At 32.8% G+C, this 14,732-nt stretch overlaps 1 protein-coding gene across 3 annotated transcripts in view; it reads left to right on the forward strand.

Annotated features, from left to right (window-relative positions):
- RYR3 (ryanodine receptor 3) overlaps window positions 1-14,732 on the forward strand; it is a 243,301-nt gene that overhangs the window by 208,175 nt on the left and 20,394 nt on the right. For all 3 annotated transcript variants that reach the window (XM_083839378.1, XM_083839379.1, XM_083839380.1), the window contains 15 exons: window positions 1,130-1,229; window positions 3,929-4,038; window positions 4,853-4,904; window positions 5,593-5,646; window positions 5,931-6,030; window positions 6,306-6,385; window positions 6,649-6,725; window positions 8,319-8,392; window positions 8,635-8,652; window positions 9,157-9,237; window positions 9,661-9,749; window positions 10,139-10,267; window positions 10,674-10,778; window positions 11,203-11,284; window positions 11,620-12,941. In XM_083839378.1, the coding sequence (XP_083695504.1) occupies window positions 1,130-1,229; window positions 3,929-4,038; window positions 4,853-4,904; window positions 5,593-5,646; window positions 5,931-6,030; window positions 6,306-6,385; window positions 6,649-6,725; window positions 8,319-8,392; window positions 8,635-8,652; window positions 9,157-9,237; window positions 9,661-9,749; window positions 10,139-10,267; window positions 10,674-10,778; window positions 11,203-11,284; window positions 11,620-12,941 (2,473 nt within the window). The remainder of the gene's footprint in view (window positions 1-1,129; window positions 1,230-3,928; window positions 4,039-4,852; window positions 4,905-5,592; window positions 5,647-5,930; window positions 6,031-6,305; window positions 6,386-6,648; window positions 6,726-8,318; window positions 8,393-8,634; window positions 8,653-9,156; window positions 9,238-9,660; window positions 9,750-10,138; window positions 10,268-10,673; window positions 10,779-11,202; window positions 11,285-11,619; window positions 12,942-14,732) is intronic.

A 14,732-nucleotide genomic window follows, 5' to 3' on the forward strand; every position in this document is an offset into this window, starting at 1 on the left:
TAACCAATTTTTATTGTTTTTTTTTAAATTAATTTTTAATTAAAATTTTAATTTTGATATCTGCATTTCAAAAAAAGGCAAGAGTGAAAAAACTCCTCAGTTGATAGGTGCAGAAAAAAAAAGTTTTAATATTCATTAGTTTATAGACAGATTTTTCTAGGTAAATCATTGGATTCTGACAGGAAAATAAGGCTACCACACTATTTTGCACCTTATTGCATATATAACTCTCTCTGTCATTTAAATTGATAGTGTTGTTAAGACATCTGAACCCTAGGGAGTCTAATTTCAAGTTGGGTGTGATTAATTCTAAGAGCTATGTTAATCGAATTGCACCACAGTTTCAAATGCAGCTCCTGATATCTTGTATATTTCCTCAGTTTAGTTGCAGCTTTGTATTGGGAGTGTTAGTTCTAAAATTGATGATTTATTTAAAGGGCAGTAAATTAAAAGGCAGTAAGCAAACAGTTTATGGCGATACTTTAATTTATCCTAGAAAAGATTAATATCTTCAGTGGATAATGATCCCTTTCTTTTGATAATTTTCTGGAGATTTATATGGCTTTCAATATAATTTAATGTTAATTTCCCATTTAAATCTATTTTTCTTCAAATGCATTCTTATATGTATCAGTTTTTAGGAATTCCAGTAGGATATTTCAGCAATTGAACTGTCTTGTTGATATGCAGGTTTGTTAAATTATAGAAAAAATGTTTTAACTTCTTTCATAACTTTTTCAAGTACTTCCTTTTCTGAGAAGTACTATGAGGTACAAAATAAATAGTAGTTTTATTTTTTTTTCCAAGGAAAAAATGTCAGTGAAGTTAGAAAATACTAATTCTTTATTCTCTGTTTAATGAATGTATGTTAACAGCTTTGAAATAGTGTCTTGTATGAGAAATGCATTCTCTAAGATTTTCATATTTATGTTTCATCTTTTAAGGAAATTAATTTGTAAATTATTTGTCTTATTGTCTATCATCTGTATATGCACATAGATACAGCAAAGTTATACATGGCAATTTTTCATACAGAGTTTACAAATACATTCTTTCTGACTACTTTATTGAATTTAACTTGTGCCTTTGTTGTTAGTTCTTCAATGAAAACCTATATGCTTTTCTTCAGACACAAAATTAGCAATTTCTTCCTGAGCACCTTTCAACGTGTTTGGCTGGAAAAAGTACATGAAAAAACTCAGTATGACAGGCTTATACTCAAGTTAACGGTAATGTAACTTGTGGAGAGCCTCTTCCTTATGCGCACACTTATTCCTTCCCAGCCATGATTTGATGTTGCCATAAAACATGAATTTGTACAATTTTCAGAGTGTATTCTGATTGGTCAGTTTTTGAAAACTGATAATAAAATGTCACCAGTGCAGGAGGGAGAGTATAAAGGGTTGACTAAATATCTGTGTCACCATAAAATGAGAATTTATGTGCAGTGTCTTTAGACAAGTCATAGTATATACCATCAATTTGTATAATTATCGGTGCAGGATAAAAGTGAACAAAAAGGCTTTGTGGAACAACCTTTGTAACCTCATGTAGAGCACCTCAAAACAAGATTTTCCCTCAAATGCGATGTAATTATGGGATGGTTTGGTCAATATTATGCGTAGTCTTATTGCCATGAGCTGTATTTTCTGTGGAAAATTTTCCAGTTAAATTACTACTTTATAATAGTAATCAATATACCTAAGAGTTTTCTAAAATTGGTCTTTTTCTAGAGAAGTTTTTAGATATTTTTAATGCAGCTTCTTTGAGGACACATTATCACTGCCCAGAGTTGCAACTGAAAGGAAAGAAGCTGATGTTTGCCTTCTTTGTGTGGAAGAAGGCAGTGATTGTCTGCACATAACGTGCTGGAAAGCACTTGATAATTATTTTGCTGTTGACAACCAACTTCTGCTGTCTCTATGTGCTAGATCTAGTAAACTAAATTACATCTAGTAGGAGTAAATCCCACCCACTCGCTCTCAGTCTTTTAAAGTATGTACTTTTCCCATGCTTGTATTAAGGCACCAGTCCCATAATTTCACTCACAATGTGTATTAGCACTCTAAAAGCCTTCAGAAGAAAAAGTTTTATATACGTGTGTAATAAAAAAAAAAAACGTAAGAATGTTCAAAAATATGTGCAGATTTGTCGCTGAAAGTTATGTTTTACTTTTTGTTTCACTGACCAATCAGAGGATCAGAATTGTACAAACACGTATCCTTACTAATCATTAACCACCTGAGCTGTTATACTATGTTCCTTTACCCCTCTTGATCTCACTTTCACAACCCCCCCCAGGCACCGTTCTATTAACCTCTTCCTCCATGGCTATCAGAACTATTGGATAGAAACAGAGGAATATTCATTTGAGGAGAAACTAGTTCAGGATTTGGCTGTAAGTACTGATATAATTGGGCATCTTTTCAGTGCCCACTTCAGTGTATATTTCATGTATCTATAACCTATATTTTATTTTTATGTACTGTATACATACACATAAATTTTTAAAATATCAATCCTTATGCCCCAGGGCATAAGTTCATTTTCTGCTGTGATTAAAAAGACATTCAACCTGTGATGCACAGTGAAGTGCATTAAGGTGCTTTATGCCTTCAGTTGAACTATAGTGATACTCATTCTTGGGAAGAGAGATGGTTTAGAGGAACTGTCCAACTATTTTTGTCATTATGGTAATTCCTATGTTCCTATATTTTATTTACTCTTCTTTTTAAAGCTTGACGCAATTGATGCTTTTCCCCTTTTTTAAATTTTCATTGGTGCATAATATTTAATTTTAACATTTTCAGCTTTGATGCAAATTATTTTTGCTATTTTATTGTTGATACATCATAAGGAGATGAAAATATATGCAGCCATATTCAGCAAAAATTTGCTTTATGTGTGAACTTGATGGAAATGATTGATAAACTTGAGCATTTTGGTACTTACATCAATTCAGAAAAACTGCTGTTTTATCTCTTCCATCTCTGTTGTCAGTTTGTCTAAAATACTTCTATGGGACCTATCTTGGTGATATGTAAACACGGTGAAAATGAATATATGGATCCATGGATCACATGAAGATGCATCAGGAGATGCTTCAGAGTTAGCAGAAGCAATTATGTTGTTTTTTTAGCAGTTTTTTTTTTTTTTAAAGACCAGCTGGTATAGAACATTGTATGATCTTCCAAAATTACAGCTAATATATTCTTATACTCTAGACAATTGTATGGTCTTTGCTTCATTTTTTGCTTTTTTTTTTTTGAAAGGAAGAAATGCAAATTTTAGTCAAAACAGTGATTACAACAATTCTATAATAATTACAAACCCCACCAAAGGGTCACAAGACAAATAAGGTGAAGGTAATAAACTGCTCTTTTGTCAGTGCTAGCTACTTCAAACTGCCAAAAATGTTTGAAGTTGACAGTAAGAGTTGTTCTTACATTTCTTGAGTCAAAGTCACCTAGAGATGATATATGAATGTAATCTAGCAAATAGTAGCCAGAATATGATGCATCTGACAATATTATTAAAAATAATTCAATTTACCAATCAATTCTCCAGAACATAATTGAGCTGAGACTTTCTTTCAGTTCTGGTCCAATGGAAACCTACACATAATTTCTGCTGAATAAGGCCTCCCTAAGATTTTCACTTGTGTTATTCTCAATACCTTGCAAATGAGAAACTTCTAATGGTACTATCAAATGTGAATAAAAGAATCAGATACTGGAAGTCCTTCTTAGTCATACAGGCAAATAGTGTTGCAGGCTCTGGTAAACTGCTGAATAAGATGAGTACTGAAAGTTAATACAATTTGGACAAAACAAAATTAATTAAATCCTTTCCTAAGCTTAATCGGTCTTTTTTTTCTTACTCATGAAGCTTAATTTGTATATTCTGATATAAATCTATATAACCACAGACACCTCCAAAAAAAGATGAAGAAGAAGAGGAAGATACTGAGAAAAAACAGCCTGATCCACTTCATCAGATTATCCTTTATTTTAGTCGCAATGCTCTCACAGAGAGGAGGTAAAATAGCCGTGTTGAAAAATGCATTAAATAAAATCACACAGTAACTGAATTTCTAATAATACTACATAATGGATTTAACATAACTGTAGTTCAGTATTATCCATGGTGAATACTTTTTTTCCACTCTGTTTCATTAGAGTTTTCTTGTATTTAAACTCAGTATGACCTTTATATTGAGGCAAATATTGGCAATTTTGAGATTTTAAAAGCTTGTTAAATACTCAATACAGAAATAATGAAACCAGAATTCTCATAGAAACATAAAGTCTACAAGAACTGTTGCTTCATCCAGTGTATCCTCTTCTGGTAATAGATAAGTGTTCTTACTGTTGGCATTCATTGCATTTTATTCATTATGTTAGAAAAGGTTCCAAAATAGCATTGATGATTAGCATGATTCTCTTACAGTTTCTGTTCTAGACTGTTGATCAGAATATGCATTTAGTATAAGAAGAGTACTCGTCCAGTGCTTCATATATTTTTCTATATTGTACTGTAATCTTATTATCTGATAGAATAATTATAATTTGTACCTCCATAATGCTTTTCTGCACTTGCAACAGACAGTGATCCTTACTTACTCAACTAAATTGGATGTCTAAAATATTCCTCTAAATTGTTTAATTAAAGTTACATAGATATGGTTTGAGATTAGAAAATATATTTATAATAGTATTTTCCAATGTAATAGGAATTCAAGGAAGTATATGCGTACTTCCCATTAGTAAAAATGGTATTTACTTATTATTAGGAATATGACGTCTTTTTATTACTACATCATAAAATAATTTAGAATATTTTCTCTTTATAGCAAACTAGAAGATGATCCTTTATATATCGCCTATTCTGCCATGATGGCAAAGGTAAATACAGAATTTCAAGCTCCAACCCTTGTTCCATTCAGATACTTCCGATTAATTTCAGATGCTTTTCCTTGTCTCCTTAAGTGGACTGCTTCATACTAGTCATTTCTGTATTTTTAATGAAACAAATGGTGTTCAGAGCAATAAGAAATTTCCTGCTTTAAAATAATACCATAAAATTCCAGTTGGTGCAATCCTGTTGATACCACTTGGCAGTTAGTTTTGTACAAGGTTAACTTGAGAAGTCTTAACAGTATTAGTTATCTTGATTCTTAGGGTCATTATCTTGGAGTTACTATGTGAAGTCTGTCAAAAGAAAGTTGACAGTGTTTGCACTGAGATTGATTATGGCTGATGCTTCCAAATCAGGAGAGTTTGACTTTGAAGATCAATATTGTGCATATGAATAGAGAGATGACGTAAGAACACATAACCTACACTTACATGTTACATATATAGTTGGATTAATACCCTGAAGTATCCATACCTAACATAGTATCAGCTTCTTAGTGGAGATAAGCACAAATATGTAGGATTACAGGAATCTTAAATCTTCTGACTGGACTTAGTTATTGCTTTAAACATTTCCTTGAATGGTTATCTTTTTTAGTCTAAATACTGTAGTAAAAATCGCCATTACGTTTCATACTAAGAAAATGTTGTGATTTCTATTTCTTAACATAATAAGAGCTGTCAGGAAGAAGAGGAGGAAGAAGAGGAAGAAAAAGAGAAGACATTTGAGGTAAGAATTTAAATCTTATTTCTTTCTCATCGCCTAAAGTGCAAGATAGAATTTTAAATATGTCCACTACAATAACTGCAAGGATAAAACAGCATGTATTGAGTTGCTTTATGAGGTTATTCATATAGAAGAAAGCGTGTTCTGAAATTTTGGAATCAGACAATCCATGGATTATGCAGGCAGATGGCATTTAATAACTTGAGATTTCTCATATTTGTATGTTGCCTGAGTCAGTTTGTATTTGTCAGTCTGTAATTTGTTCTCACTTTTGTTCCCAAACCCAGGAGAAAGAAATGGAAAAGCAGAGAACTCTTTACCAGCAAGCTCGCTTGCATGATCGTGGAGCTGCTGAGATGGTCCTTCAGATGATTAGTGCAAGCAAAGGTAATGTTTTGTGAAGTATTAAGTACACACAATAAACATATCATGTATAGTGAGATATATATATATAATGTATTATGTCATTATACGTATGATGTGTGTATCATAAACAACTTGTTATACATATCATATGTATGTCTTACACAATTTGTGTATAGTCTATAATGAGGCAAAATAAATGTGAATTACAACTACATTTAGGTAAAATTTTTGGACTGTTTTTCTGATTGATTAGTTCATACTTGCAAGTTTTATTGACTGTACCGTTCTCTTGACAGGTCATACAGGACCCATGGTTGTTGAAACATTAAAACTTGGTATTGCTATTCTAAATGGTGGGAATACCATAGTTCAACAGGTAATGCTTTCCTAACTATTGAGAGTCTTGTTTGTATAAAGGAAACAACTAATTTGGAGAATTCTAGTGTTCTGTTGTATTTTTATTTTAGTGCATTTAATTTTAGGCTAAACGATGAAGATACATCAGGGTATTTTTGCTACAGTAACAGTGATATTATTACTTGCTAGTGATTTGCATTTAGAATGGTAATTTAGGAAATTGTTAATTTACATAAATTTAATACAGACTTTTTTCCTCCAAATGTCCCCCATATCCTCTAGAAAATGTTAGACTACCTGAAGGAGAAAAAGGATGCTGGATTCTTTCAAAGTCTCTCTGGCTTGATGCAGTCCTGCAGGTAAAACCATAAATCATATTATTACTGTTTCAGTTTTATTTGGGTTGGTAGCTTATTGCCCACTCCAGGTGGATTTGTTAGATTCAAATTAGACAGGTCACAGATTGTAGAGCTCTCTGTTTTTTTGTGAAAATTTTTGTGAATCAGAGTAGCAGTGTGTTAATCTTTTAGAATATTCTTCCAAAGAAGAAAATAAAGCAAAGATTATATGTATGCATTTGAAGGGTTAGTTTGGAGAGGCAGGAAAGCAAAATGTAATAGCTCCTTTACTGGTCCCAGATCCCTCAAGATTTCTGGATGGTTCTAAGGATGGAGAAAAGCCATTACTGAAGGAGAGACAGGCCAGTGGAGCTTTACTAAACTATCAGTTTCTGCACATCTCTGACGAGTCACATAATCTCTTCATCTGAACCCTCTGCATGTGTATCAAGTTTGTTAGAGGTGGCATGTGGCCGGTGAGATCACTGTAGTCCATTCACTTGACAAAACAGAACTTCAAATTAGTTAAGGTAAATGTCTCTCATAAAGAAGGTGGAAAACCGTTGGTGTTTCTGATTACTCGTACAGTAGGCAACCTCCTTTTCTCAACCGTTTAAAGCAACAGAAGGGTTGTGAAGCAGTAGACTGGGAATCAGAAGTGGAGAAGCTGTATGAGGAAAGGAAGAACTGTGGAAGGGATGTTGACCTGCATTGTAGAAATTATCATTTAGTAGTTGCAGTGTAATTAAATAACGTCTATTCTATCTTGTCATTTTTCCCATTTATGTAGAACACTGTAGCAAGCACCTGCAATGATGTTATTACCAATTGTGTATGTATATTGTTCAGGACTCCCTTAAAAAAGAAGTTTTTGATAAAATGACTTGAGCACTGACAAGAGAATGAAAATAATGCTTTGAAGAATGCTCCACGTCTTGTTTTTAAGGATATGACTAGAACTTAGAACACGTGTATGCGTTACAGTTTAACTGAAAAAGTGTATATAATCATATAATTATATTTGGACTAGGTGAATTAAAGTATTCTGACTGAGAAGAATCAGCACCTGCTATTCCAGGTACTCGGCTGTGCCAAGGTAGCACAAAAAATGTGCTATTTTGATCACAGAAGATATGGGGACTCATTCCATATATGTCTTCTGAGTATGGAATCAGTTTCCATATGTCTTAGGAATAATATAAAAATGCATAATATATACAGCAACAATATAAAAGTAGTGAAATGTCATGGAAAACAGCGTGACTGAGAAGTAACTCAAGTGATGCTCTTTTGGCAGACATGTTTAAGAGTGGTTTCAAGTTGTTTTTCGTTTATACATAAAACCATGAATGATGTTACTGGAAGTGAAGTTAGGGGAATGGTAAGACCTGATCTGAGACTCATTTCTTCACAGATATGGACATTCGAGCCTTATTTTCATCCCAAGTCCCTTTATTTAATATTCATATTTAGTAAAATGTGAGGCAGTGCATGTTACATATTACAGCGGGTCAAGACTAGTAGTTGAAGGCCTCCAAAAATTTCCTAGAAGAAAATAATTTTCTGTTGTGTACTACAGTACTTTTTCTTTTTTTTTTTTTTTTTTAATATAAGTGTTCTTGACTTGAATGCGTTTGAGAGACAAAATAAAGCTGAAGGCCTGGGAATGGTTACTGAAGAAGGAACTCGTAAGTAGAATGAAACTGATAACCAGTGGTGCTTAAAACATTATTTGTGCTTCCTTCTTACACTAGAAATGTTATTTAACTTGGTTTGAGGTTTCTGTTTTCAGACTTAATATAAATAATTTTAAGGTTTGATTTCTGAATATGCATTATATTTACAAAATCTTTAGCAATATTTTTAAAGAAAAAGTTGTAACTTCCAATATTCTTATCCTGTATTCTTGTTATTTTTCTTTAATCCACAGTCATCGTTCGTGAGCGTGGTATGTTTGGGTACAGTTTTTGATACAGTTTTTGTTGCAAAAGCGTGTTGCAAATACAGAAAGAAATCTTTGATTGCATCTTTCCAGACAGCTTTAGGTTTAGCTTTATGGTCTGCAGCAGGTTGTGTGTTAAGCTGTTCAGCTTGGATAAACAGTCTGATGCTTATTAAAGAAGTATCATTCATATTTAAGGCATGATTTTATTCATAACTAACCATTTAATTATTAAATATATAATGTGTAGTTCGTTTTTTTGTTGTTTTGTTTTAGTGTTTTTTTTTAACACATGGATGCATTGGAGTGCTAAATATTTTGGCTTTGCTTTTTGTCTGTTTTCCTTTTCATTATTTTCAGTCTGTTTCTTTAAATTGCTTTAAAGCAGCTTTTATAGCACTGTGTTTTTTTACTAGAATCTCCAATTTTGAAGGATACTGTAAGATTATGTGTTCTGCATATTTAATAATAACAGTTTTCACATTATCATTGTATTTATATATTTTCAAGGTGAAAAAGTGTTGCAGCATGATGAATTTACTCGAGATCTATTTAGATTTTTACAACTGCTCTGTGAAGGGCATAACAATGGTAAGTGAACTGAATCACTTTTGGGGAAAAGTGATGACTGTGAGTAATAAGCCTGTTCTTAAACAGAGCCGAATAGAATCAATTCTAAATTTTTTTTTCCTGTAATTAATTTAGTATTCTGAGAAAAAGTGGCATGCCAAAAATCTTAATTGTGGATTTTAATTTGAATTTTTAAGTCTTAATGTACTTTCAGATTTTATGCAGATGATTAATCAGTAAAGCCTGTTGCAAGGCATATGGTTAACAACTCTTCAGTTGTGTTTGTATTGTGATATATTGTAGTTCAATTTCCAGCACAGATAATGAGCATCTGTATTCAGGAAGGTACTTAAAAAGAATGTATTCTCCATGAATATATGAAAACAATCTTGTATTTTCCAATCCTATACACAGTAATGAAGCGCAAATCACTTATTATTTCAGATTTTCAAAATTACCTACGTACTCAGATGGGCAACACCACAACAGTGAATATTATCATTAGTACTGTTGACTATCTCTTGCGTCTTCAGGTGAGGAAAAATCAGAGTAAAATGGAATATAACATAATTTTCTTCATTTTTATAAATTCACATTTTGTTAGAATCAAAAGTGAAGCTACTCTTTTCAGGGGTATTAATAATAAAGAATTTTGATTTAATTAATTTTGTCTTTTCTTCCTTCTTAAAATAGATGTTTCAGAATTGTTTGGGAAACCAAATGTTTGTTACTTTATTTCATTGTTTACTTCTTTAGGCAGCACAGTTGGATAAAAATGTAAAAAGCTATTGTCATGAGAAATAGATTGACAAAGAAATAATAAATTGCAGCTGATTCAACCTTTGGTGATAGGCATGCACACAGTAAATACTGCATACAAAATCCAAAATTAGAAAAGATAACACTTTTTTTTTTTCCTTAGGAATCAATCAGTGACTTTTATTGGTACTATTCAGGAAAAGATGTCATTGATGAATCAGGACAACGTAACTTCTCTAAAGCTTTGGCTGTCACCAAACAAATATTCAATTCCCTTACAGAATATATTCAGGTAAACAAAACTTTTTTGCCCAAGATACTAACAGTGAAGTTCTGTGATTACATGGTCTGATCATCTCCTATTGTAAATATTTGACTTTACTTTTCTAACTTTTGAAAAAGTTACATGGAATCACTGGTCTGGTATAAAGTTAATACTAAGGTAATGCCTGCATATTTGACTTTTTTTTTTTTTTTATATGGACTACATACCACAGGAATTTTGGGAAACTTTCTCATGCAGCTTCATGGAAGTCTGAAATTTCTGGGGTTTGATTGTTTATTTTATCTTTTTTTTTTTTTTTGTGGTGGTGGGGTGGTGGTGGTTTGTTTGTTTTTCAGGTAGAAATCTTAGGTAAATTATTTTCATATTTTGATTTTATATAAATAAAAAAATATATTTCTCTTAATTTTTTTAGGGCCCTTGCATAGGTAACCAACAAAGTCTGGCTCATAGTAGGCTGTGGGATGCAGTTGTTGGCTTTCTTCATGTCTTTGCCAATATGCAGATGAAACTTTCACAGGTATTTGGCAAGAGGCAAATAGTGCTTTTTTGCATCTGGTTATAAATTACAGTCAAGTGAGTGTTGAACTCTGTAAATAACATACTGTCTCTCATTGGCTATGCATGGGCTACTGTCATGTAGAGGTCCAACACTGAATCTTTGGACTAACACCATCATACCACTCTTTTTAACCATCAGTCATCACTGTGCACTTAACATTTTCTAATACAAACTTAATCCTTTCAACTTATTTGTACCTTTATGATAATGAATGTGGCAATTTGGTCTCTTCCTCCTTGTTACAAAAACCTGATGATCTGTTAGAGCAGAAGCACCATTAAAAGCATGGTTCCTGTGCTACAGCTAAGGAGGAAAAGGGAAGAGCTGGATAAATACGAAGAAAACACAAACTTATATTCAGTTTTTTGTTTTTATTTTACAGGACTCTGCTCAGATTGAATTGCTTAAAGAACTGCTAGATCTACTAAAGGATATGGTAGTCATGCTGTTGTCACTGCTTGAAGGTTGTAGCTGTTTTTCTTTATGCAAATATTATTGCCTCTGCTTCATAATGTAAAGTGCAATAATTATATTAATCTTTCTAAACAGTTTTTCAGTTGCCTCAAATAATAAATGCCAGGACAAAACTTATTTCATATTTATTTAACAATTATTCTGGAATATACATATCCATGAAAAAGAGGGTTACTGGAGAAATGCATGTTGTAAGAAAAATTACAAAGGCTGAAGAATGAAATTCTTCGTTGTTGGCTTTTTGTTATGTTCTCAGCATGAATATGAAATTTATTTATTTACAATATAGAGGCATCAAATAACTTACTGTTTTAACACTGTTTAGGTAATGTTGTAAACGGAACGATCGGAAAACAAATGGTCGATACGCTTGTAGAATCATCTAGCAATGTAGAATTGATTTTGAAATTTTTTGACATGTTCCTCAAATTAAAAGATCTAACTAACTCAGATGCTTTCAAAGAACATGACCCAGATGGTAAAGGCATAATTTCAAAAAAGGAATTCCAGAAGTCAATGGAGGCTCAAAAACAATATATACAGTCAGAGATTGAATTCCTGCTATCCTGTGCAGAAGCTGATGAAAATGACATGTTTAACTATGTCGATTTTGTGGAAAGATTCCATGAACCAGCCAAAGACATTGGATTTAATGTAGCAGTATTGCTAACAAACCTTTCAGAACACATGCCTAACGATTCACGCCTTCAGAGTTTACTTGAACCTGCAGAAAGTGTTCTTAATTACTTTGAACCATACCTTGGCCGTATTGAAATAATGGGTGGAGCCAAGAAAATAGAAAGAGTTTACTTTGAAATCAGTGAGTCCAGTAGAATGCAGTGGGAGAAGCCACAGGTGAAGGAATCCAAAAGGCAGTTCATATTTGATGTTGTAAATGAAGGTGGAGAGCAAGAAAAGATGGAACTCTTTGTGAATTTCTGTGAAGACACAATCTTTGAAATGCAGTTAGCATCACAGATCTCTGAAACTGATTCAGCTGAGAGGCCTGAGGAAGAGGAAGAAGAGTCTTGCTATGTTGTAGATATTGGAGATGATGAGGAAGAAGAAAAGTCCCTGGAATCTCCTTCAGCTTTTGCAATGGCCTGTGCTGCAGTGAAGAAGAATGTTACCAACTTTTTTAAAATGGTCACTGTGAAGAACCTAAGAAAACAGTACAGGAAAGTTAGAAAGATGACAGTAAAAGAGATGGTGAAAGTGTTTTTCTCCTTTTTCTGGATCCTATTTGTAGGGATGTTCCAACTGTTCTTTACTATAGTGTGGGGAATTTTCCAGATTCTTTGGAGCACTGTATTTGGGGGTGGCCTGGTTGAAGGAGCCAAAAACATTAAAGTCACTAAAATATTAGGGGACATGCCTGACCCAACACAGTTTGGAATCCATGATGATGTTACAGAAGCAGAAAAAGCTGAAGGTGCTGAGCATGGCATTAGAGCTGAACTTGTCCAGTTTGTAAAGGGCGAAAAGGCAGAAACTGACATTATCTCTGATATTTTTGGCATTCCTACCAAAAAAGAAGGTGGCTCAAAACATGGTCACGATGCTGGACTTGGGGATATTGCAGAAATACTTGGTTCTGATATACAGTCTTCTTTGGAAAACACAGTTCGTAAGAAAAAAGGATTACAGGTATGTTAAGAGATTTTAAATTTCTTTGCAGAAAATAATACAAATATATTGCTAATTTTTCTATTAGTAGTTGAATTATTTGCCAGTTAACGAATTAATAAATGTTCTGGATGAGAACATACTTTATAATCTCTACTCTTAAAAAAAAATACATAGAAGAGCTTACATTGCAGAAAAAAGCAGCACAAGGTGTTTAGATTGCACTTCAGTAAGTTGTTGTCACTGTTTATTTGGATTTTATTCAAACAAAAATTGATAGTAGATTGCTAGGCACAGTGTTTGCTTTAAATGGTTTACAGTCCTGTTCAATCTATATGCCCATTTTTTACACAGTATGCTTCAATTACCTTTTAATTTACTTTCTCCATAATAATTCTTTATCATTATTTTTTCTTCTACATGCTTTAGTAATTATACACTAATCACATACCATAAAACATCCCTTTCCCTTTTATTTGAAATAATTTTACTTGAATTTATTATTACTTTAAAGTTTATCATAGTCTCATACTTTACATTCATTTGTGAACAATTTACTGTGTTCCACTCTGCTGAGATGCATAAAATTTATAATTCTGTTTTAAAATAGATTTGAGCTAAAGGTCAAAACCCAAATGCTTTTGTCAGATTTGGAAGGCATCATGTTTAAGCTGTATTTCAGATCTGTTTCTGCTTGGTATTCAAATACTTTTTTCTTCTCATTGGATTTAATATACCTTTATATCTTTATAATATATCTTTATAATATACTTTCCAGAAATTTACAAGATAAACCTCCATTGTACAACTTTTTAGTTCATTATTTCCTCTTCATTCAAATGTTTTCATCCAAGATTTGTCTATTCCCTACAGATTGAACTATACTTTTCCATTTATTTTCTTACTTGTTTATGCATTCATTTTTATGTCTGTAATGAAAATATTTTTAACTTAAGGATTTTAGATCTGAGTAAATACTCTAAAATTTTCCTCAGCAAATTTTGCTTTTCTTTGACTTGTTCATTTCTCTCAGATTTGTTTGTAAGTATTTATAAGCATCTGTGCTGAGAGCCATGCAGGTTAACAAGTAAGGAAAGAAGTGAATAGTGAGCTAAGTTACTCGTAGCAATGAAATCAACAACTGCCTGAGAAGTTAAGAAGACCCTTAAAATAGCAGATTCATATCACTGAAGTAATGCATATGGGTGGAAAATTTTGTATGTAAAATTATGGGTTTTGAGATCATCATTACTACTTGGTTAGGAAATCTTGGCTTAGAGTCATGCAGTAGTATCAGTTCAATGAAAATGTCAGTCAACGCAGATCAAAAAAGTAAACAGAAATTTTGAATTGTTAAGGATGGAATTGAGGGAATTAAAATGAAGTATTGTTATGCCCCATGAACCCAAGGTATACCTGCATCTTGCAGACCAGGGTCTCCCATTTCAGAAAGAATATGTTAGAACTGAAAAAGGTTCAGTGAAGGTGAAAAAGTTATCATAGATATGGAACATATCTTATCTATGGAATTAAATAGGCTAAGGCTCTTTAGCCTGGAAAGAAGGCAACTGAGAGAGCATATGATAGAGGGATGGAGAAGATGGATAGGAATTTTTTTGATTCTTCCCCCACCTTAACCCTTAGAAGAATTAGAGGTGATCAAGGGATCGATCCCTGAATTACCCTCCACCAGCTTGAGAACTTTGGGGAACCTCTTTGTGGAAGATCTATACATGCTTGCATCACAGGTACTCACTGGATGAGAGGTGAAATAAGTAAAGCAAGATCTATTTAGTAAATTCTTTTTTAAAT

This window comes from Anser anser (assembly GCF_964211835.1).
Source record: "Anser anser genome assembly, chromosome: 5".
Taxonomy (NCBI): Eukaryota; Metazoa; Chordata; class Aves; order Anseriformes; family Anatidae; genus Anser; species Anser anser.